Genomic DNA, 22,240 nt, shown 5'->3' on the forward strand with positions numbered 1-22,240 from the left:
TTTGCTTGTTTATGTTTGTGTGTGATTGAGTCAATGTTTTGTGTGTATGTTTAGATTTGGCAAGCAGCTCCTTATCTGTGCTGGCAGATATATCCATGATCTAAAAACAGCATTTTATACTGGCTTGGGTCTCAACGTATACCAAGCAACTAGTATGGCAGTTGCTGAGAAAATTGCTCCTGCAGCTGAATCCTCCGAGGATCTCATAGCCCATTAACTGCTAAAGAAAGACATGTTAAATAGCTTTAGAAGTTCTCGCTTACTCATACAGAAACTAGTCCACAGTAACCATCCCCAGTTGGATTATATGGTATCCATTACACCATATTCAGAATACTGGGCATGCACACTGTGTGAAAATCATCTGGCCTAGGGACCTCTTAATGTCTATGGAGTTAGGCCACAAGTCATTATAACAAGGCTTAAACAAGACTAAAGTGGTGCATAGGCTGTGTGCTGGCCCTTTGCAACGGGGTGAATGTAACCCGTTCACATAAGGATTTGCAGTGGTTCAATCCTTAGTCATGCTGAGGCAGCTTATAAAGAAATAAAGGTTGCCCTGAAGCTCCTTTATTCTTCCCCAATCCTGGGCACAAAACCAGCCTCCTATAAAAGTTAAAGCTGCTTTAACATGCATCAACTAGAACGATCCTTTCAGGCTCATTCACCAACAGGAGATCAGCAGAGCACATCACCCTTTGGCCCTGTCCCCGTCACACCCCCTCTCCGCCTTGGTATACCCCACTCCAGCCGGGATGCTGGGGGAATCTTGAGCTGCCTCTTTGTAGTAGCTTTAAGGTCACTTGGCACTGTCTGGAAGCAAAGTGACCTTTGTAGGACTCAGGTTCCTTCCCTATATGTTTATATGGGATAGGTATCATAAACTGGATTAATATTTTGTGTAGGCACTGCTCCCACAGTGCGACTGTGGGCACTAACTATCTGACAGGTGAAAAGTTTTCCAGTGTGAATCCATGTTATAGTCATATGCAAGGCAGATGTTAACAATATGTGTTTGAGAAGTGAAGGCATTAATACTCATGTGATGGAAGTGGAGCTGCTCTGTAATAATTTATGAGTGCTGTGTGCTGACCTGGTTACTGAATGAATGAATGAATGTAGGATGAACAGGACTACAGCAGTTTCAAAATGATTGAGGGTAAGTTGTTTGGGGGAACCAGATTAAGATACAGGCATGTGCTGGGACGTCTGCCTGGGTTACCATCAAGGAAGAGTAATACTTCAGGTAAGACGTGTGTAGACGGTTATTCTGAAGTCCTTTCTCACTAAATGTTTTGTTCCTATTATTAATAAAAACAATACTTTGGTTCAAGCAGGCTGTCTGATCACTATATACTGCTGACTCCCAAAAAGAAGATCACAGGTGTTTGAACTCAGTCAGAGCTGGTAAGCACAGTTGATACATGTGGAACTGTAGCCCCAAGCCCAGCCTAGGAGAGGGAAAATTGTAGAATTCCACCCCAAGATAGGTAAAGGCATAAGGCCTGATGCCTAAGATGTGCTCATAGAGTCCAGAAAAAGGGCAAAAGTGCAGCTAGCCCTGTAATCGTGACAACTCTATCGAAAGATGTCCTTAAGATGGTTCATGAAAATCTGAAAAGTGACACAATCTATTTGCCTTCCTGAAGGATTATATTCTGTTTAAATAAATGACTAATAAATTAGTAGTATCAACAAAATGACATAGCCTATTTAGTTCAGATTTGTGTGGCTGGGACAGAGAGGGTTTATTGTTGTTCTTTAATCTCAGAGGTAACATAAAATTTATCTCAGATCTAGCAAGCAAGAGAACAGGCCATGTTGTATAACACCTCAAGCTCTAGAAATCTTAATGATCTCATTGAAATGTAGTTGGAGAAGCAGGGCCTGCAACAGCTCATACCTCAACTGTTGAAACATTGTTGATATCATGTACCAATCACTTGGACCCAAGCTGCTCTTTCAAAGGTACTCTTAGGCTACCTTTTACATTTTATTTTTGCTCATCCAGTAACTCTGCCCTAGAAAAAGTGGCCAAGGTTCTCAAATTTTGTTTTAGGACAAGCACATCCTTTGGTGTTTCTAGGACCATAGCATCATTCCATAGTCTTAACCATATGCTTGGATCTCTAGGATTTCCTGGTTGTCCTGACAGAGATCCCTAAATACCATCTTCTGATGTGACATGGAGTCAGCAGGATCCCCAGAGCTCCAAGCATAAAATGCACGAATTCAAGGTGTGTTGTTTAAAAAAACAGTTCTAACTTATTAACACAAACAAAAAAATATATAAAGAGACAAAAGTTGGTTCTCTAATTAGGCCTAGATCCCTTCCGTATCTGCAGCCTACCAAATTAAGCTTCTTCTGCTAGGATTTCTCTTTATACCTAGGGAAGGTTCTCATCATGCCTCACTCCGAAAAGGCACTCAGTCATTTCTCTGAAGGCATCATTCCTCCCTTATGCAGAACTCCTAAAAAACAGAAGTATGTTGGTTAATATTTTTGATAGACATAGAAAAAGAAACAGAGGACAAAGGTAACTGCTATACTCAACTCTAGTTACACTAAAAAGAAAAGGAGTACTTTTGGCACCTGAGGAGACTAACTGAATGCATCCGATGAAGTGAGCTGTAGCTCACGAAAGCTTATGCTCAAATAAATTTGTTAGTCTCTAAAGTGCCACAAGTACTCCTTTTCTTTTTGCAAATACAGACTAATACAGCTACTACTCTGAAACCTGTCTAGTTACAGTGAAAACACCAGAAGAGAGGAGAAAGCTGAATTGGGCTATATCCTTGAAATAATTCCTTCCATTAACCAGATTTTTTTTTAAAAGAAACCCTTCTAAGTCACCCTGTCACTAGGGTGACCACCAGTCCCGAACTGGATGGGACAGTCCCAAAATGCAAAGTTCAAATCCCAGTGCCAGGCTGAATGATGCCAGGACACCATTTGTCCAAGATTCCTTGCAGTGCTGCTCTGTACCTACTAAAGGCTCAGGGGTGGTGGAGGGAGGGGAGGCTGAGGTGAGCCTTAGCCCCCCTCACCACAAGGCCCTGGCCCTGCTCCTCCTCTTCCCCCCGAGGCCCTGCCCCGGCCAGACCGGAAGCTGGAGCTGGTCCAGGCCATGGTAAAAGCTGCCTAGGGAGCCCAGGCCACTAAGGGGAACTCCAGACCCTCCACCTGCCCTGGGCGATGGGCCAGGTGCCTGAGAGCAGCCCCCAGCCCATGTCCCCACCTCCTGGGGTGTGCTGCCCAGGGCAGGTGGAGGGTCTGGGGCTTCCCACAGTGGCCTGGGCTCCCTAGGCAGCTTTTACCACAGCCCAGCTCCAGCTTCCAGCCTGGCCAGAGGGAAAGGCCTCAGGGGAAAGAGGAGGAGCCAGGGGCAGGGCCACCAAGGGAGGTGGGGGCAGAGCTCCTGCATGTATCCCACTTTGCCTTTTGAAAAAGGTGTCACCCTATCTGTCACACTCATCAGAGTGTATAGCTTTGAGGTTGCAGTCAATAAAAAGACTAATTTTCATGTCTCAGATCTGTAAATAAACACATAAGAATGGCCCTGCTGGGTCAGACCAAAGGTCCATCTACCCCAGTATTCTATCTTCTGACAGTGGCCAATGCCAGGTGCCTCATAGGGAATGAGCAGAACAGGTAATCATCAAGTGATCCATCCCCTGTCGCTCATTCCCAGATCTTTTAGAAGAGATTACTCTTCAGATACTATTAGTATGATCAGCAGTTTTAAAACTCCAATCCATTTACAGTGCCTCAAAATTTTCTGGACTGGTGGATTGTAAGTTTTTCTTCTGGGCTCAATCTGTATATGAAAAGTTGAAATGACTGCTAAATGCACTCTAGTGATCTGAAGTTGTAAACCAGAATGAAATAAGTCATTGTTAGATTTTGTAAGTTTGATGATAAATGGTACATTTGGGGGGTCTTGATCTTGCCTATTTGTAATGCTCAAATTAAAGAATGTGTTCCATTTACTGCAATAAATTGCATTCGTTGTCTTAGATCTGTCTCACAAAATGATTTTAAGAACTTTAGATGAAAATTTATAAGGCTTAATATTTTGTCTCTCTTGCTGAGGGACTGAATATGTTCTCAAAATTTTGTTAAATTTTAGGATGTGCCTGTGATGGGAGTTCAGAGGGCCACGCAGTGGTTAGCGCATCTGACTTCCAGCCCGTTGCCTCTGTCAGGGCAGTAGAGACACCAGTTCCTGATCTTAGGGTGGGAATCTTCAGCTTTCCACCCACATCTGGGCCTCCGTGGCCCTTAAGGTTACATATCTGGGAATTTGGACTGTCTTCTTCTTGTCTTCAGGTCTTGTTCTCAGAAGACAAACACAACTCCATCTCCTATTATGTACCCTATTCTTGATCAAGACCTTAACTCTGTAACTGACTATTTAAAAACACATGAAGATATAATTTATCAAGCTCGCAGGTACACATCAACTGTTGATTTCTTTTGTCAAACATCAACCATCATTCTTGGTTTTACCAAGTGACTAGAATAAATTAGTAAACTGACAAGGACTGACACAATGAATTTAGGAGGACATATTCTATAAGAGAGGCTTTGGCTAGAAAGGAGATGGTAATAGGTCAAGGATTGGCAACCTTTGCATTGTGGCCCATCAGAAAAATCCGCTGGTGGGTCGGGACGGTTTGTTTACCTGCAGCGTCCGCAGGTTCAGCCGATTGCAGCTTCCACTGGCCGTGGTTCACCATTTCGGGCTAATGGGGGCTGCAGGAAGTGGCGTGGGGCCTTATGTGAAGTCTAATTCTTCTTAAGACATTATTGCAGGCTTTGAAGCATTGTCCAAGACTTTAATATTTTAAAATAGGTTTTGTTTTATAAAGAGTTTATGCTTAATGTAAAAATATTGAGCTGCTCTTCCTTCGAATTTCTTAAGTTTTCAGAAAGTGTAGCCTTGCTGAGTGATTCTTAAGTGGCTGAATTAAGAAACCTCTTCTGGTTTTAACATAATAATAATACGTTGCATTATATGGCAATCTTCATTTGAGAATCTCAAAATGCTTTACAAACGCTATTTTATGTATTTGAATTAAAAGGCAGCATAAAATAATGCTTACCAAAGTCTTGACATTCAGAAATACACAATACAAAAATACAAATACAGAGCCAAAACAGCAGCACAGCTCCTGTATTACAAGCCAAAACCTCTTAGCATCCATTTCTTCGACCATCTCAGCCCATTTCAAACACCAAATCAAACAAATGGGCTTTGCAGTGTACCTAGCAGGTCAACAAGATGAGAGCCATTTCAGATTACTGGGTGGGAGGGCATGAGAAATTTTCTACATAAGAACAGCCATAGTGGGTCAAACCAAAGGTCCACCTAGCCCAGTATCCTGTCTGCCAACAGTGACCAATGCCAAGTGCCCCAGAGGGAATGACCAGAACAGGTAATCATCAAGTGATCCGTCCCCCTGTCGCTCATTCCCAGCTTCTGGCAAACAGAGGCTAAGGACACCATCCCTGCCCATCTTGGCTAACAGACATTGATGGACCTGTCCTCCATGAATTTCTCCTCAAGGAGCCAGCTAAAGGTTTATTGTTTGTGTGGTCAGATTCTTCTTTTCAGGGCTGGGTGCAGAAAAGTGTGTATGAGCTGGGGGAGGGGTGGCTTTAAACCATCTTTAGTGCCCCTTGAGTTTTGGCTCCAGGGCTGCTCTAAGACGCATCGGCTCCTAAGGACCACGGGTGTGCTGTCACACCTTTACAAACGAGCCGTGGCATAGTGTGCTCGGGCCAAGACCTCTCCTGCCCTTTCTTTTCTCCGACACAGCCCTTACGCCAGAGCTGTCACACTGACCCGCAGAGAACCCCCGCACCCCATGCTGGGGGCCAGCCGCACAGCCGCAGCCCCTGCGTTTGGCAGAGGGGCAAAAGTGGGACTGCGGGAAGCGAGAACGGGTCAGCACAAGGGCGCCCTTTCTGGGGTCGTAACAGGCGCAGTCTGGCGCTGGACGCTGCAGGAAGGCACTGACAAGACTGGTCCCCTCCGGTGACGGGTACCACCCACCTCTTAAAGCCCCAGCTCCGGGAATCTTGTTCTTCTGTGACAATCCCAGCAGGGGTCCAGCTGCTGGGCAGAGGGGGTGGGGGGGGGAGAAAAAAGATGGGGGAACATGATCCTTAAAGGCTTCAAGCCCTGATGACAAATCAACGCCACCTCCACCCACCCCCGCTTATCACTCGTGTGAGATCATGGCTGGCAAATACGCGACCCCGGTCTCCGAGGCTCTGCCCAGCTGGCTCTGCCCGACCGCCTGGCTCAGCCCCGCGGGGCCCCGCCCCAGCCCCGCGCCGCGCCGCGCATGCTCCTTCCCCCGCTGCGGCCGCCGGCGCCGGGCCTGGCTGGAGCATGGGGGCCTGGGAGCCGCCGCCAGCCCCACGGCCGGGCCCGGCGGCTCCTCCTGCTCCGCGCGGGGCCGGGCTCAGCCGCTTCGTGCGGTGCCTCTACCTGGTGGGCTTCCTGGTGAGTGCGGGGTGCAGCATCAGGGACCTGCCGGGCGGGGGCTCGGTCCCCCGCTTCCTGCCGTGTGTGGGTGTGTGTGTCCCGGTTCCTGCCCTGGCCGGCGGGGGTGGGGTGTGTGTCCCGGTTCCTGCCCTGGCCGGCGGGGGCGGGGGGGGTGTCCCGGTTCCTGCCCTGGCCGGCGGGGGGGGGGGGGGGGGGGTGTCCCGGTTCCTGCCCTGGCCGGCGGGGGTGGGGGGGTGTGTGTCCCGGTTCCTGCCCTGGCCGGCGGGGGTGGGGTGTGTGTCCCGGTTCCTGCCCTGGCCGGCGGGGGTGGGGTGTGTGTCCCGGTTCCTGCCCTGGCCGGCGGGGGTGGGGTGTGTGTCCCGGTTCCTGCCCTGGCCGGCGGGGGGTGTGTGTGTAAGTGTAAAAAAGCAAATATTATCCAGCCTGGAGGTGAACCAGGACCGCAGTGGTGTCTCTGCCGCTTGTCTCCACTGGAACACTCAAAAAACCCTGAAAAACGATCCTCGGCTCCATTGCCCGGCACTCCTGCACCCCATGGCAGATCTTCTCTGCTGTTTGATGGGGGATGTATAACAAATGTAACCTTAAATATGTGTAATCCACATATAAAATATAATCTGTCCCATACTGTAAATGACCCTAGAGCATCCGGGTTCGAGAGCTGCCTTTTTATAGTCTATTCGGACACCACCCATTTCTCCTGTGTCTGTATTTAATGTCATTGTCATGGTTGAAGCTCCCATCGCCTTGACATCAATAGCAACTACCTGGCCAAAAAAACCCTGAGGTTCCTGAGGGAGTCCTAAGGGACTGAAAAATTCCTCCAAATGTCTGAGTTTAGGGATGGGCAAAGACAATCTCTGTTCTGTTCAGTACTCACCACATCCATGGCACTACTGAAAACCCTGAGATTTTAGAGGCAGTTCTGAGGCCTAAGAGATTTCCCCAGGATCTGACACTTTGGCTAAAAGCTGCATTCCAGCAGGCATACCCTTATCCTTGCTGCTGTCCTTTATTTCCCATCAAATAAGATGACCATCCATTCAGTATTTTAAGGCATATCATTTATTTAGTGCTTACTTCCCTATGACCCATATCCAATAAGGAGTTACATTTTATCTGAGTTACTCTTAGTATGTTTTCAATAACCATACAAAGGATCGTGCACTGTTATACAAAAATCATGCATTTATATATTGACTAAAACAGTGTGGGGTAGTTTCTCCTAAAAATAAGGTTCCCCCCCCCCCCCCCATACAGTTGTCCTTCATTTATTTGAAATGTATATGGTCTACCTTAGTCTCAAATTATATCTTCATCCTCACAAAGTGGGACTAAAGGAACATCTTTGGTTTACAAAGTCATATTTTTAAAACAACTTTTCTTATTTTTTTTTTAAATGATTGGATGTATATTCTAGTCAATAAATTTTAGTGAAGACAATTTGTCAGACACTTTTATTGAACTAAATCATGTTAAATCTTGCTTTCTGAGCAGCTCTTGTTAAGGAATTGAGTGGTTTGTTCTGTGGACTCAGAAAGGGAGCTGCACTCAGGAACTCTTCAGCTCTAATCCAGGCTCTGTCACTGACTTCCTGTGTGGCCTTGGATGAGTCTCTTAAGTTTTCTGGGTCTGATTCTGCTTTGGCTGTAGAACTTCCAACCCTGTCCTATTCCCAAATCTCCCCCTGCATGCAGCCATGCAGGATGCCCTTGTTCGGCTGAGTATTCTGAATGGGGAGTGCAGTCACCAAATCCTGTTCAGCCCCTTGGAAAGTGGTACCACAGTGGTTTCTGTTGTCAGACTCCACAGGTGTGGTGCTCTGCTCTTGTTCGATGATGATAACAGTCGGCTGCATGCGTGTTCCTGCTGTGTGCTGCCCCAGCTCTGCGCAAATAGCTAACACAGCAGACCCCGAGAGAACCCCGGAAAACCACAGACTCTAGTAAGATATGAAGGAACCCGAGCCAGGTTTATTGTCAAACGAAGCACAGTAATAGTTCCCTATAGACTCTACAGGGCATAACTACGAATTTGTGCTCCCTGGCAATGGACGCCGCTCAGTCAGTGGCGGGACACTCCACTGCCCCCTAGACTGGACAGAGACACCCCCCCAGGGATGTATTCTTATACACAGGTACAAACAAGTTACATAACACTCCTGACGTATTGAGGTGCAACCCCTTTACGTAACAATGCACCACCCTTCTACGCAGTAAGGTGCTGCCTCTCACCTTGTACATGTTGGTTCGAACAAAACAACTCTATCCATCATACTAGCCTTTTGCCCCTGTCCTTGTTATCTATGTGGACGGTATAAGAATGTTCTTATACCATTTGTATGTGGCTCTGGTATCCAATACACTTTAGATACATGTTTGTGCAACAGCATATATTTATGCAACATCAGCCCTTTCCTTGCCAGCTTCTGCAAGCAGGGCCTGCCTCTGGCTCGCAGCTTAACTTTGCTTTATGTCAGCAAAGTCTTGACCATTACTTTAGCTCAGGCATTAGTCTCATACCAGGCCTCTGATACCAAGGGTTTATGTTTCAGGGCCTCATCTTACTACAGTTTCATGCAAATATAGTCTCTATTAACATAGGCAAACTAGCCATTCATGTCTGGGACTTTGAGTGCTTTCAGTTCAGCTAGCCAGTGTGATAGTTTAATGCAGAAATAAGCATCTAAGATTGATGAAACGGGAAAATGCTTTTGCATGTATTACTTCAAGTTACTTTTGTTTAAACTAGCCAAAGAGAACTGACTTTTTTCTTTCATGTCTTTTATATTGTTTTCCATCATTTCCCCCTTTGATAAATCTATCTCATTTTTGCTTTTTTTCCTTTGTTTGTGCTTCCTCTTTAACTCTGTCTTTTTCCTTACAAGTCTGAAAAAGCAGTAGGCAATAGTGCTCCATAGAGCTTGCCTGTTTTGCTGCATCCGATGAAGTGAGCTGTAGCTCACGAAAGCTTATGCTCTAATAAATTTGTTAGTCTCTAAGGTGCCATAAGTCCTCCTGTTCTTTTTGCGGATACAGACTAACACGGCTGCTACTCTGAAGCTTACATTTGTGTTTGCAATGTTTCATAAACTGCCTTATGCTCATTATAGGTAATAATTAGAACCCTTCTAATACTGAGGTAAATTTACTTTGCCATAGAAGGCAATTGGCACATTTCTAAGGGTGACCACTGTGAATAGTAGCTGAGCGATGTCACTGAGCTGTTGTCTGCTACATAACCTTCCCATAGCCAATAAATTAGAGTTTAGAATAACATACACTTCTCTCTTTAAAATAAGAAATAATTGCTGTTCTTCACTGACATGCAGATGATAATAACAATTACTGGGCTTAAATATTGTGTTACTTAAGGAGTACTAGGGATCAGCTATATTAGTTTTGTGAGTGTATGTATATATAAAAATTAGCCATCATGACTGCTTAATGAGATATTAGAAGCATGTGACTCGATGGTATTTATAATGACATCTCTATTCTAGTTTTGGATGGACTATTATGAATGCTTAGTGCAACTGCAGTAGTCTCTGATAAAAGGTGAGACTGCTTCAGTAGTCCCCTTCAGCACAGTTCTACTTTGATGTAGAAGTGGCATGCAAGCAGCATTGTACAGTAAAGAATTAGCAGGTCAGTATGGTAAGTTAACAAAAGATAAAAATTTGAAAGGACAGGCCAGGAGATCCTTGTACAGTATCGGAGTGAAGAACCCTCACATGCTGTCTCGTCTTCCTCTGATGCTACTGAGGAAATCTCTGCTTCCCTTATGCTTTGCCTTGCCTCTGTGCTGTATCCTACACTTTGCCATTGTAATGCAAGAAAAATAATGGAATCTATTTACAGGAATGGGCTGTCTTGAAAGTCTCTCTTCCCATTGTAGATGATGTTTTTCAACTGAAAGCCTACATTGTACATGCATTTTCCGGTGCTTTAAATGTTTGTTTTCATAACTTAATTATTTGTACAGAGAGAAGCTTTTTTTTTTATTTCCATGATACACCAGACTATTTATATTGCTGTATTAAAAATGCAATATAAATAGTGCAAGCCTATCATTTTGAAAATTCAGAATAATTATTCAACTTCCAATATATATATTAAGCATTAAATATTTCTTAACTAGATCTTCTGAAAAAGTGTAGCACTGTCTTTTTCATGTATTTAGTACCATTCAGAAGATAAGTAGTTCCTGTCAGTTTTTAGCTTAAAAAACTGTAATTTGTGAACATACCAGTCAAATTGCAAGGATTATGGAATGCAACACAACACATTCTCTGTCATGCAAAACTTTTTATTTCTTGTTGACCAGATCAAACTTTTGGTCAGGGGTGTGATGAAAGTGTGATTTGTGATCAGCATAGCTGTGCCTTCTAGAACCCCTAGTGTTGATGCAATTATGCCAGCAAAGCTGTGCTTTTACCAGTATAGCTTGTTTCACTCAGGGCAGCTGGAATAAGGTATACCAGCAATAAGCTGCATCCACGCTAGAAGCACTTGACCGGTATAATATGCTGGTATAGCTGTGCGGGTGGAGCCTTCCAAATGTAGACCTGATCCTAGATTGTTATTCAATTAAAATATAAAACCCTTTTAAAATACAGAATCATTTATTCCTAAATCTTGACTTTCTGTATCTTTGTAAATATGCTCAATTACTGAAATTCCATTCTCCCTATTCTTTCAGGACTTCTTTGGTGTAAGTATGGTTGTGCCTCTGTTAAGCCTTCATATCAAGTCTCTAGGAGCAAGTCCAACTGTTGCAGGAGTAGTAGGTGAGTACAGCATGGGTACTGATTACTCAGGACATGATGTAGAAGTCAGATACTGTAACTCCTCACTTAACGTTGTAGTTATGTTCCTGAAAAATGCGACTTCAAGCGAAACGATGTTAAGCAAATCCAATTTCCCCATAAGAATTAATGTAAATGGAGGGGGAGGGGAGGGGGAGGTTCCAGGGAAAATTTTTTTCACATACAGTATAAGTTTTAAACAAACAGTTTAATACTGTACACAGCAATGATGATTGTGAAGCTTGGTTGAGGTGGTGAAGTCAGAAGCTGGAAGAGGGTGGGATATTTCCCAGGGAATGCCTTACTGGTAAATGATGAACTAACATTTGGCTGAGCCCTCAAGGGTTAACACGTTGTTAATGTAGCCTCCCACTCTACAAGGCAGCAGGAATGGAGGGAGGGGAGATAGCATGGCAGACAGAGACACACACCCTGTGTGAGAGAGAGATGCACTTTTCCCCTTTACAAAACGAAAAGGAGTACTTGTGGCACCTTAGAGACTAACCAATTTATTTATACACACAGAGACCATGAAACAATAATCAAGGTGGGCATACACATTGTGAAGAGAGTGGTCACTTTGGATGGGCTATTACCAGCAGGGGAGTGAGTTGGGGGGGGGGGGGGGGCGGAGGGTGAGAAAACCTGGATTTGTGCTGGAAATGGCCCAACTTGATGATCACTTTAGATAAGCTATTACCAGCAGGAGAGTGGGGTGGGAAGAGGTATTGTTTCATGGTCTCTGTGTGTATAGAATGTCTTCTGCAGCTTCCACAGTATGCATCCGATGAAGTGAGCTGTAGCTCACGAAAGCTTATGCTCAAATAAATTGGTTAGTCTCTAAGGTGCCACAAGTACTCCTTTTCTTTTTGCGAATACAGACTAACACGGCTGTTACTCTGAAACATTTCCCCTTTAAGAACTCTGACCCCACTCTAAGTACATTGCCTTTTTAAGTATATCAGGAAGTTTAGACAACAGCTGTGGCCAGCAAGCTCTCTCTGTCCTGAGCCCTGTTGTCGTCCCCGCCCCCGCCCCCGCTCTATATGGAGAAGGAGTGAGCAGGGGGGAGGGGGACACCCTGACATTAGCCCCCCTCTTCCCCCCCACCCCCCCTAGCAAGCAGGAGGCAGGAGCAGCACATGGCAGTGGGGGGAGGGACAGCTGAACTGAGGGCAATTGATAGGCAATTGATAGCCTGCTGGGCGGCTGCTGCACAGGGAACTTAGGGGAGCGGGGAGCTGATGGGGGGCTGCCGGTCCACCCTGGTTCCAAGCCTCCATCAGCTAGCTGCAATGGGCTGCTCTTCCTGCAAGCAGTGGACAAAGCAGGTGGCTGCCAAACAACGTTATAAGGGAGCATTGTGCAACTTCAAACGAGCACGTCCCCTAATTGATCATCAGCGTAACAGTGTTAACCAGGACAACTTTAAGTGAGGAGTTACTGTATGTATCATAACTAACCTTCAGTAGCCACACAGTGGAAAACAATGGCAAGCTCTAAGCAAGATAGACATTTTTCTGCAGCTGATTCTTCCCCCTTATAATCATGATTGTCCCACTATTAAGTCATTGAATTTCTTCATAGTTGTCTTCAGAAGCTACTATATGGTGGTTCCAAATGATGACCTTTTTGGATTCTGTAGCTTCCTCTCCTCCACTAAAGTGATTCTTGGGTGCTGGCTTATAACACAAATACAGGTCTAGTGCACAGTTTAGAAATCGTAATGATGATATAAATGTCGTCTTTATACCCAGATTTTTAATATCCTGCCTTTTCAGTTTGCATGGAATAGAACTCCTTCTGATGTTAATCCTATTTCTGAGTTTGGTTGACAGAAATGTTGTTTATGCAGTGACTTTAGTGTACAGTACATTATCATCTCTACACTTTGCATTGACTTAAGCGTTCAAAAAGCGAGGGAGCTGGGATGTCCTTTAATCAGTAAAAGAGGCTGACAAATATTGTACTGTTGACTCCATGCTGCAATTGTTGTTTTCTTTCTGTTCCTTCTCTCCTACTGCCAATTGCTGCTAGGTTCTTACCCTTCATTTTGAAGGGTAGGATTTGCAATTTCTTCCAGGCCTGCTGCTACAGTGCCCTGTCATAATGTTTGGTGTAGGGTGCCAGCTGTCCCAGTTTCAGTTATTTCCCCTGGCAAAGCAGCATACTGCTGCTTCCACTCTTCTCCGTTGAATAGTGTTGCAATTTTCAGACACTCAGAAAAAGAGGAAAATTCATCCATCAAAGGAAAGTGGTGAAAATCTTGTTCATGCTGGACTCCGCCCCTGCTTTTCTCTATTGCCTCTTCCTATACTTCTAATTAATTATTTTGTTAATTTTCCCACTTTGCAGAACCATTTTAAAGCCAGTTTCACAAGTCTGTTCATGTTTAATTCTCAGTGTCTTTTTTCGCTATTTTTATTTTAGGATCTCTTTATGGTTTACTGCAGCTCTTTTCCAGCACATTTGTGGTAAGTTTTGAATACTGGATCTTAAATATATATTGGTGTTTCTATTAACTTTGCAGGAAAATTAAAAACATTAATGGTAATATTTTGGGGAATGTGAAACTGTACATTTGCTAGCATAGCCCACATACCTCCTGTTCTGTCACATCTAGTGGTACTGAGACCACAGAGAGAGAGAGATTGATTGAGTCTGAGTCTGCTCTATAGCCTTAGCTAACAGCTGGTTGTCTTTCAGTTCATGTGGTAGAGGCTCATGCTCTAAGCTCCAGAGGTCCCTCGTTTGATCCTGCCCTCGACTACCAGGGTCTGTCGGTGTTACACTAGTGTTTACACAAGCCTTTGAGGTTGGAGGAACTGCTCTTACTCTATGTGGACTTTGTTTCAGTGATAGGGACTAATCAAATCCTAGTACACAAGATGAAATTTTTAGCTGAAAACCAAATCTCTGCCTAGATTTGAAAGTAGTAGTTTAAGCAGTCAAATATTACTATGTGTCAGGCATGTAACATTCTGTTTAATGTTGTGTTGCTATTAGAGCAGTTTTCTTTAACGCGGTAGCCTCCATACAAGAAATAGTATCATAGGCCAGATCTCTGAAATTGTTATATTCTCCGATTAATATGGAGTCTGTTGTAATTTGCCATTGGCCTTAATTCATGCAATGTCTCTCAAACTTTATTTTTTCCCCATAGGGTATGCTTTTTCCCCTCCTTTCCCAAAACAAATATGCACAAGGACACAACCCAAGGCCATAGGTCAAGAATGCATACTGTACCTGCCAACATTCAAATCTGTACTTTGGAGCCAGTGCTCATAGGTTTCATCCACCCATTTTGCACACAGTCACCTTTTCCTCTGTCTGTTGCAGCTTCCCTGAACTTATGTGTAAGGCTCCTACCCTTCCTACTTAAAGACCCTCTTCTGCCATGCTGCATGTGGTGAATTAAATTGACTTATTTTTATAGGTTATCTTTTAATTTTCCCCTTCCCATGACCTCTTTCTGTTTGTCTGCCCTCAGACTGATAGCTCCCTCAAGCCAGGACTGCCCTCTCTGAGTGTTTGGCAGGCATCTAGCACACAGTAGTTGCTATCATATATAAATAATAATGGTCAGTGTTGGTGTGATGACATTTTCATTAGACTGTCGCCCATGATATTTCACTAAATTGTCATGGGTTTACATAAAACTAAGATGAGACATTAAATTAAATTAAGCTTGGCTTTCATACCTCATCTAGTAAAATTAATTCATGGTGGAAGCAGGTGCTTCTCCGATTGACTTTAGGGTTGAATTTAGTCCATCATGTCCAGTCTCTGGCATCTAGACCCAATACTATTATGAATGTTATCTAATCTGTTTATGAATGTTTCCACTGATGGTCCCTCAGGGACCTCTCTTTTGAGAAAAGAAGTAATCGATTTAATTCAGACATGCATATTGTTCACAATGGGTTGTTCAATACTATAAAAAACACTCATTTATTGTCTTACCAGGGCTGCTGGAGTGATGTAATAGGAAGACGGTATTCCCTGATTGCCTGTATCCTCTTCAGTGCAGTGGGTTATTTGCTGCTTGGCATGTCCACCAGTGTGTGTTTATTTGCCATTGCTAGGGTACCTGTAGGTGAGTAATTGACTTGGTACTTGGATTTATATTTAGTCCAACGTTGGTTTGAGAATTATTGCTGGGGAAATCATGGTATTTAGATGTGGGGACAAGCTAGATAGTAGCTTTGAACAGTTTTACTTATCACAAGTACAATGGTTCTTTGGCACCTATGGAACCCCAGCTTTGAAAAGACCTCTAAGTTGATCTTTTTACTATTTTTTTTTTTTTAATGAGACATGTGACCAGTGATTTCTCAGGGCTTGGGTTTTTTGGAGGGTGGGGGAGGGGGTAAACAACTTCTGAGACACTTCAGTGCAGGGACTGTTTTTTCAAAGGGTGGGTGCTTATCACTTCCTGAAAATAAGGCCACTTTAACGTTTCTCAAGTTGAGCACGCAAAGTCACTAGTAACTTCTAAAAGAGTTAGTCTGTGTGCACCACATAACATGATATAAGATCTTCAATACATTTTTGTCATACTGAACATATATTTCCAAATAGGATATCATCTAAAAGCTTGGCTCACTACTTAACAGAATGTGTATGTTGTGTAAAAGCATATTTGTTAGTGCCACTAACACGAAGTTTCCATCAACGGACCTAGGGGTTACAGTGGACGAGAAGCTGGATATGAGTCAACAGTGTGCCCTTGTTGCCAAGAAGGCCAATGGCATTTTGGGATGTATACGTAGGGGCATTGCCAGCAGATCGAGGGACGTGATCATTCCCCTCTATTTGACACTGGTGAGGCCTCATCTGGAGTACTGTGTCCAGTTTTGGGCCCCACACTACAAGAAGGATGTGGAAAAATTGGAAAGAGTCCAGCGGAGGGCAACAAAAATGATTAGGGGACTGGAACACATGAGTTATAAGGAGAGGCTGAGGGAACTGGGGATGTTTAGTCTACGGAAGAGAAGAATGAGGGGGGATTTGATAGCTGCTTTCAACTACCTGAAAGGGGGTTCCAAAGAGGATAGCTCTAGACTGTTCTCAGTGGTAGCTGATGACAGAACAAGGAGTAATGGTCTCAAATTGCAGTGCGGGAGATTTAGGTTGGATATTAGGAAAAACTTTTTCACTAGGAGGGTGGTGAAACACTGGAACGCGTTACCTAGGGAGATGGTGGAATCTCCTTCCTTAGAAGTTTTTAAAGTCAGGCTTGACAAAGCCCTGGCTGGGATGATTTAATTGGGGATCGGTCCTGCTTTGAGCAGGGGGTTGGACTAGATGACCTCCTGAGGTCCCTTCCAACCCTGATATTCTATGATTAACGTCTCTGTATGATAAAACTCTCATAGTCAGAATTTTAAAAACCTGTTATCTAGCCTCATTCCAAAGAAAACTTTTTTGTTTCCTTGATAGAGGAGGCAGTGGGTTGGTTTTGGTTCTTTTTTTGTATGATAAAGAAACTTCAGTGTTTTGTTTGATAAATGTTTAAAATTTTAACTACCTCTTTAGAGTTTTTGTAATGCTCCTATATTGCCAGTGGTTGTGGACTGTGGTGATGTAAGGTAATCCTTTTGTGAGGAAGGAGCAGAGAAAGAGATTTTATTGTGCACATGTGGCATTTTTAGAATGGCCCAGAATTCATATTAATTGTTGCTGTTTCTCAGCCTACCAACACCTACTGGTTAACAACCTGGGATTGTACTGTACGAATTGCAAGTGTCCGTAGCCAGCCGTATCATTCTTTCCCCAGCACTGACCACAAGATGCGATGTCTCTGGTAGTTGCCTCACCTCTACTGGGATCCACCAATCAGAGGTGCTGCTTCTATCCTATTTGAGCTGTTGCGCTCACTTGACGCAGATGTCTGTTTAACATGATTCCACTAGCCGAGGGAATGGTTGCTGCCAAACTCGTCACACGTCCAGCTCACCACTTCCATGACACAACCTCTATAGCTCTGGCATTGGACGATTTCTAGCTTATGGAATTTTCAAACAATAATTAAACACAACCTTATAAATTACATCCTATGCTAAATAAATATGATATCGTTTTCCTATGTTTTTATGTTAACTTGCAGGTATTTTCAAACACACTCTCTCCATATCAAAAGCTCTTCTTTCTGACTTGGTTTCTGAGAAAGAGCGCCCTCTTGTAATAGGACATTTCAATGCAGCCTCCAGTGTTGGTTTCATCCTGGGTCCTGTGGTTGGTGGCTACTTTACAGAGCTAGAAAGTGGCTTTTACCTGACATCTTTCATCTGTTCTTTCATCTTCATTCTGAATGCTGGTAAGTTGTATGTAGTATTTTGCACTTCAGGCTTTTTCAAGAGATTTGTGTTCGTGTTGTTTGTACAGTAATTTGACTGTAATCCCTTTCTGTTCTGTGCATTCAGACTGCTCTTTGAATGTGAACTACTTCTCACGTTTTGAAAATAGTTCATTTAAGACAGCCTTCCCCCTCTTTATTTCTTTTTTATATCCAGATACAAGAGATGGAGTGTTATTTTTGTGTCTAGAGCTGGAGAGTGGGAGTCTGAAGCCTGGGTTCAGTTCTCAGATCTGCTATGTATATGCTGCATGAGCAAGTCACTTAACCTTTTTCTCTCTTATTATAGAGCCCCATTTTAAATATGGGGAAACCAATAGTAACTACATGGGTTATGTTGTGCTTAATTTTTGTAAACTGTTTTGTGATTATTTTAAGATGAAATGTTGCCAACAAAGTGCAAAATACTTTCATTTGTCTTTGATTTATACAATTAGAGACACCATTAAAACATAACAGTAACTTACCTGTTTGAGCATGGGGTAAAGAGTGTACCTGTCTACAATTAACTGATCGTATTGCATTACCTCTACAGGCCTGGTCTGGATGTTACCATGGAGTGAGGAACACACAGATAGTAATGAAAATGAACAGACCACCAGTAACAGCAGAGTGACAGCAAAGGCAAACTATGACCTGCAGGTTAAATCACTAGTTAATGGAGCAATGAAATATGATACTCCCCTCCAGTTCCTATGGATTCCAGTTGGGTCAGTGCTGAAGAGGATTAAAAGCATTGCATGCTCTGATCTGTGGGATGTATTTTTAGTACGGCTACTAATGTCTGTAGCTGTAATGCTGTATTATAGCAATTTTGTTCTGGCAATTGAAGAGAGATTTGGGGTGAAACCTAAGCTCACAGGGTACCTCATAAGCTATAGTAGCACCCTTGGAGCACTTGCTGGTTTTCTACTTGGACCAATAACTAGACTTTATCAACATAACACTTATGCACTTTTATTACATTCCACTGTTCTCACCTGTGTGTTGATAATGCTATATTCCACAGCACTCAGCATATGGACGGTCATTTTATCGTCAACATTTTTGGCGTTTTCAACCACTGTAGGACGCACTTGCATCACTGACCTTGAGTTGACCCTGGGTGGGAATCAGGCCAGTGGCACGCTCATAGGAGTTGGTCAGTCTGTGACATCTGTGGGACGCATAATTGCCCCTCTTCTCTCAGGAATTGCACAGGAGTTCAGTCCCTGTGGCCCTCCAAGTCTTGGTGTGGGGCTGGCGCTGGTAGCTATTCTGATAATGCTCGTGAACACACCACGATATTGCAGCGGTAGAACTGCTAAATTAAAAAGTGAATAGCAGCTTATTTTGGACAGGCTGGTGCATCATCAATAAAATGCAAAGCACTAAAAACCTGTATTGTACCAACAGGCTGTTTTCTCAAAGGAATGGTACAAGTTCAAGGGGAGGCCAGCCTGCCTGAGCCCTCAGATTCATACAGACTTATCTGCTGCAGGATCATACCTCAAGACAGGAATGCTCAGAGCTGTAGTTCAGAGAGAAATTCTCTTTCAGAGGTGCAGGTATCATTTAAAAACTTTCGTAAATTGAGAATTGTATTTTCTTTGTGCTAATAAGGTTGAAATCCCTTCAAGAAAAATGATTCTGAGTATATAAATGGCTGATGAATAATCCAGTTTGCAGCCCCACGTTGAAGCATGACGGTTAGACTGATAGGCTCTTTGACTGAGAGAGACAGACTAGTGAAGTTTTTTATTTAGACAAGTACAATTTGTTATGTGCACTTATCATTATGAGACATTAAGGCTGACCTGTATAAACCATTGGCCTCCTGTGACAATGGCTTGTTGATAAATCAGAGGTTGCATATATAACTTGTGACACATGCTCTGCCTAGAAGCTTTCCCATGCAGCATAATTAGCCATTCCCAACTGGCTAGCTGACATTCTGCTTTCACTCCTCTGTCCCAGTATTTCTGGTAAATAGAGCTGTGTATGCTCTAGCGCTTATTTTTCTTTTATATATACTAGATAAGGTATTTAAAGAGAAAATGCCATCGTGCAGAGTAAGGGTGATTGAAGATGAGATCATGTAAATTACAGTGAAATTTGCACTAGTGGTACCTGGACTAGTGAACATCTCCATCTGGCAACCTTCTCTCATAAGTGAGTATTTGAAGGAACTCCCAGAACTCCCTGTGCAATTTTGTTCCATCTTCATTTTAAGAATAACCACTCTTTCCTGTTCTTTAAATGGTTGTTTAAGATACATTTTGGAAAATCTAGTGATGTTTTAAAGTGTTTGTTCCACGTAGGATTAATCCACTATTTTTCATCTCTGAAGACATTAAATTTAAATCCCAATTTAGGTAACCAGGGAAAATGTGTGTTTGGCAGCTTAATCTTCATTTGTCTGCATCCATTTTAGCAGGCCAAAGCTAATGGAGGTTGATGCGGGTAAAGACTGAAATGCATTGACAGATTTATGGAGATGGTTTCCATAGCGCTGACCGATACTATACCAGGTTCAAGTCAGCGTTACTAGCCCATCACATTTTTGAGCATTACGTTTGAGCCACTGTTTTTAAAAAAAGTTTGTTCTTATAGTGCCTTTTATCTGAAAGTTTCATAGCACTTCCCGTTTAATTATTTGATGTAGTATACAAAGCCGCTCTGCAGATTTTTTTATTGAATTTAGCATATATGATGTGCACATGCAACTTTAAATCTTACTTCAGAGCTGTCACAGATGGCGTTTTGTAATTTTGTTTTTAAATCAACTTTTCTCCTTCTTAAAGTCTCTTTTCTTACAGAGTGCCTGCTCCTGTTTGAAATCACTGGCAAAATCCCTTTGATCTCAGTAAGAGCACAATGGGAGCACATATATATATTTTAATAACTTTAAATTTTATAGGCGGACACAATGAGACTAGTCTATATATGTGCTTGTTTTCGGGAGGTACCCTTGATTTCTGTGTGAGAGTTAAGCTTCATGCAAAAAATGGAATCTTCTCATTTTTAATGTACTGTAAATTTCATCTTTTTTTTTACTGTGCCCTGGGATAAAGTTTTGCTATGTGACTTAGGCACTTAGGAGCCCAAGTCCTATTGACTTTCAATTGAGACTTAGGCACCTAAGTCACTTTTGATAATTTTATCTCTGGTGACCATTTAAGCAAGAGCCTCAAAACATCGCCCTCACTAATTCTCTTGCCCTTTTTCCCTCCACTAAGGAAAGAAACATAATTCCCCAGAACAGGGACCTTTATCATAGAATCATAGGAGATTAGGTTTGGAAGAGACCTCAGGAGGTCATCTAGTCCAACCCTCTGCTCAAAGCAGGACCAACCCAACTAAATCATCCCAGCCAGGGCTTTGTCAAGCCGGGCCTTAAAAACCTCTGAGGATGGAGATTCCACCACTTCCCGAGGTAACCCATTCCAGTGCTTCACCATCCTCCTAGTGAAATAGTTTTTCCTAATATCCATCCTAGACCTCCCCCACTGCAACTTGAGACCATTGCTCCTTGTTCTGTCATCTGCCACCACTGAGAACAGCCTCTTTGGAACCCCTCTTCAGGTAGCTGAAGGCTGCTATCAAATCCCCCCCTCACTCTTCTCTTCTGCAGACTAAATAAGCCCAGTTCCCTCAGCCTCTTCTCATAAGTCATGTGCCCCAGCCCCCTAATCATTTTCGTTGCCCTCCACTGGACTCTCTCCAATTTGTCCACATCCTTTCTGTAGTCAGGAGCCCCAAACTGGATGCAGTACTCTAGATGTGGTCTCACCAGTGGCGAATAGAGGGGAATAATCACTTGCCTCGATCTGGCAGTGCTTCTACTAATGCAGCCCAGTGTGCTGTTAGACTTCTTGGCAGCAATGGCGCACTTTGCTGCTGCCACTTGGAATGAAGTGGAAATAAAGCATAGTGAACTGGTATTTGGTATAAAGGATTTAACACCTTTGGTGGTCGTCTTGCCCGACAACCAACAGCTAGAAAGTCATCCTAACTTGTGACACTGATAACAAAAGTGTGGGGCTTTCTTAGACCAAATGCACCATGAAATTAGTTTACACTAGATTTAACAATTGTCTGCATACCACTCTTTGGGGTGATAGGACTCAATACTTCACTTTTTATGTTTATGCACAAGCTGAAGCACTTTGTGCTTTCCACAACCTTTTTTATTTTTTTTTATTTAACATTGATTGATTTTTGGTTTGGAAGATATGTTGTATTTTTCTTACTGTCTAAATCTGTATTATGGAAAATTAATATTTGGAGTGAGAAGCCTGTGGAAGATGTGGTCTCAGGGACATACTGTAGCTGATGCTACTGGACAAAGTGGCTGTATTTATAATATAATGTGATTTTGAAGTACTTTAGAAAGGATTACTCTCTGTAGTTTAGTTACAAATATTGCACTAAAATTCTTTTTTAAAAAGCAATAAAGTGAAATGACATTCCATTTTTATTAATGTTTCAGTCATTGTCTTCTGTTAACTTTATATATTGTTCCTTGTAATGCACTTGAGAAGACAGGTGGCCAAGTCAATGGAGTTGAATGGGATG

General features: G+C 43.1%; 2 protein-coding genes across 3 annotated transcripts in view; one reads left to right on the forward strand and one right to left on the reverse strand.

The window, feature by feature from the left end:
• The window catches only part of TMEM182 (transmembrane protein 182), a 41,243-nt gene extending 35,133 nt beyond the window's left edge, over nucleotides 1-6,110 (reverse strand). The window contains exons 1-2 of one of the 2 annotated variants that reach the window (XM_043536632.1): nucleotides 6,060-6,110; nucleotides 2,388-2,472 (exon numbers count right to left, since the gene is read on the reverse strand). The gene's annotated coding sequence lies outside the window, so the exon portion shown is untranslated. Of the gene's footprint in view, nucleotides 1-2,350; nucleotides 2,473-6,059 lie in introns of those variants that run through there. The other variant, XM_037897926.2, reaches the window with a different exon arrangement.
• A 240-nt stretch (nucleotides 6,111-6,350) lies between these two features.
• MFSD9 (major facilitator superfamily domain containing 9) lies at nucleotides 6,351-22,142 on the forward strand. Its single transcript, XM_037897940.2, has 6 exons — nucleotides 6,351-6,515; nucleotides 11,220-11,307; nucleotides 13,756-13,799; nucleotides 15,292-15,421; nucleotides 17,435-17,644; nucleotides 18,219-22,142. The coding sequence occupies exons 1-6, from the start codon at nucleotides 6,402-6,404 to the stop codon at nucleotides 19,004-19,006; spliced, it is 1,374 nt and encodes a 457-aa protein (XP_037753868.1). The 5' UTR covers nucleotides 6,351-6,401; the 3' UTR covers nucleotides 19,007-22,142.
• The last annotated feature ends 98 nt before the right edge of the window (nucleotides 22,143-22,240 follow it).

Source organism: Chelonia mydas, chromosome 1, assembly GCF_015237465.2.
Source record: "Chelonia mydas isolate rCheMyd1 chromosome 1, rCheMyd1.pri.v2, whole genome shotgun sequence".
In the NCBI taxonomy this organism is placed as follows: domain Eukaryota; kingdom Metazoa; phylum Chordata; order Testudines; family Cheloniidae; genus Chelonia; species Chelonia mydas.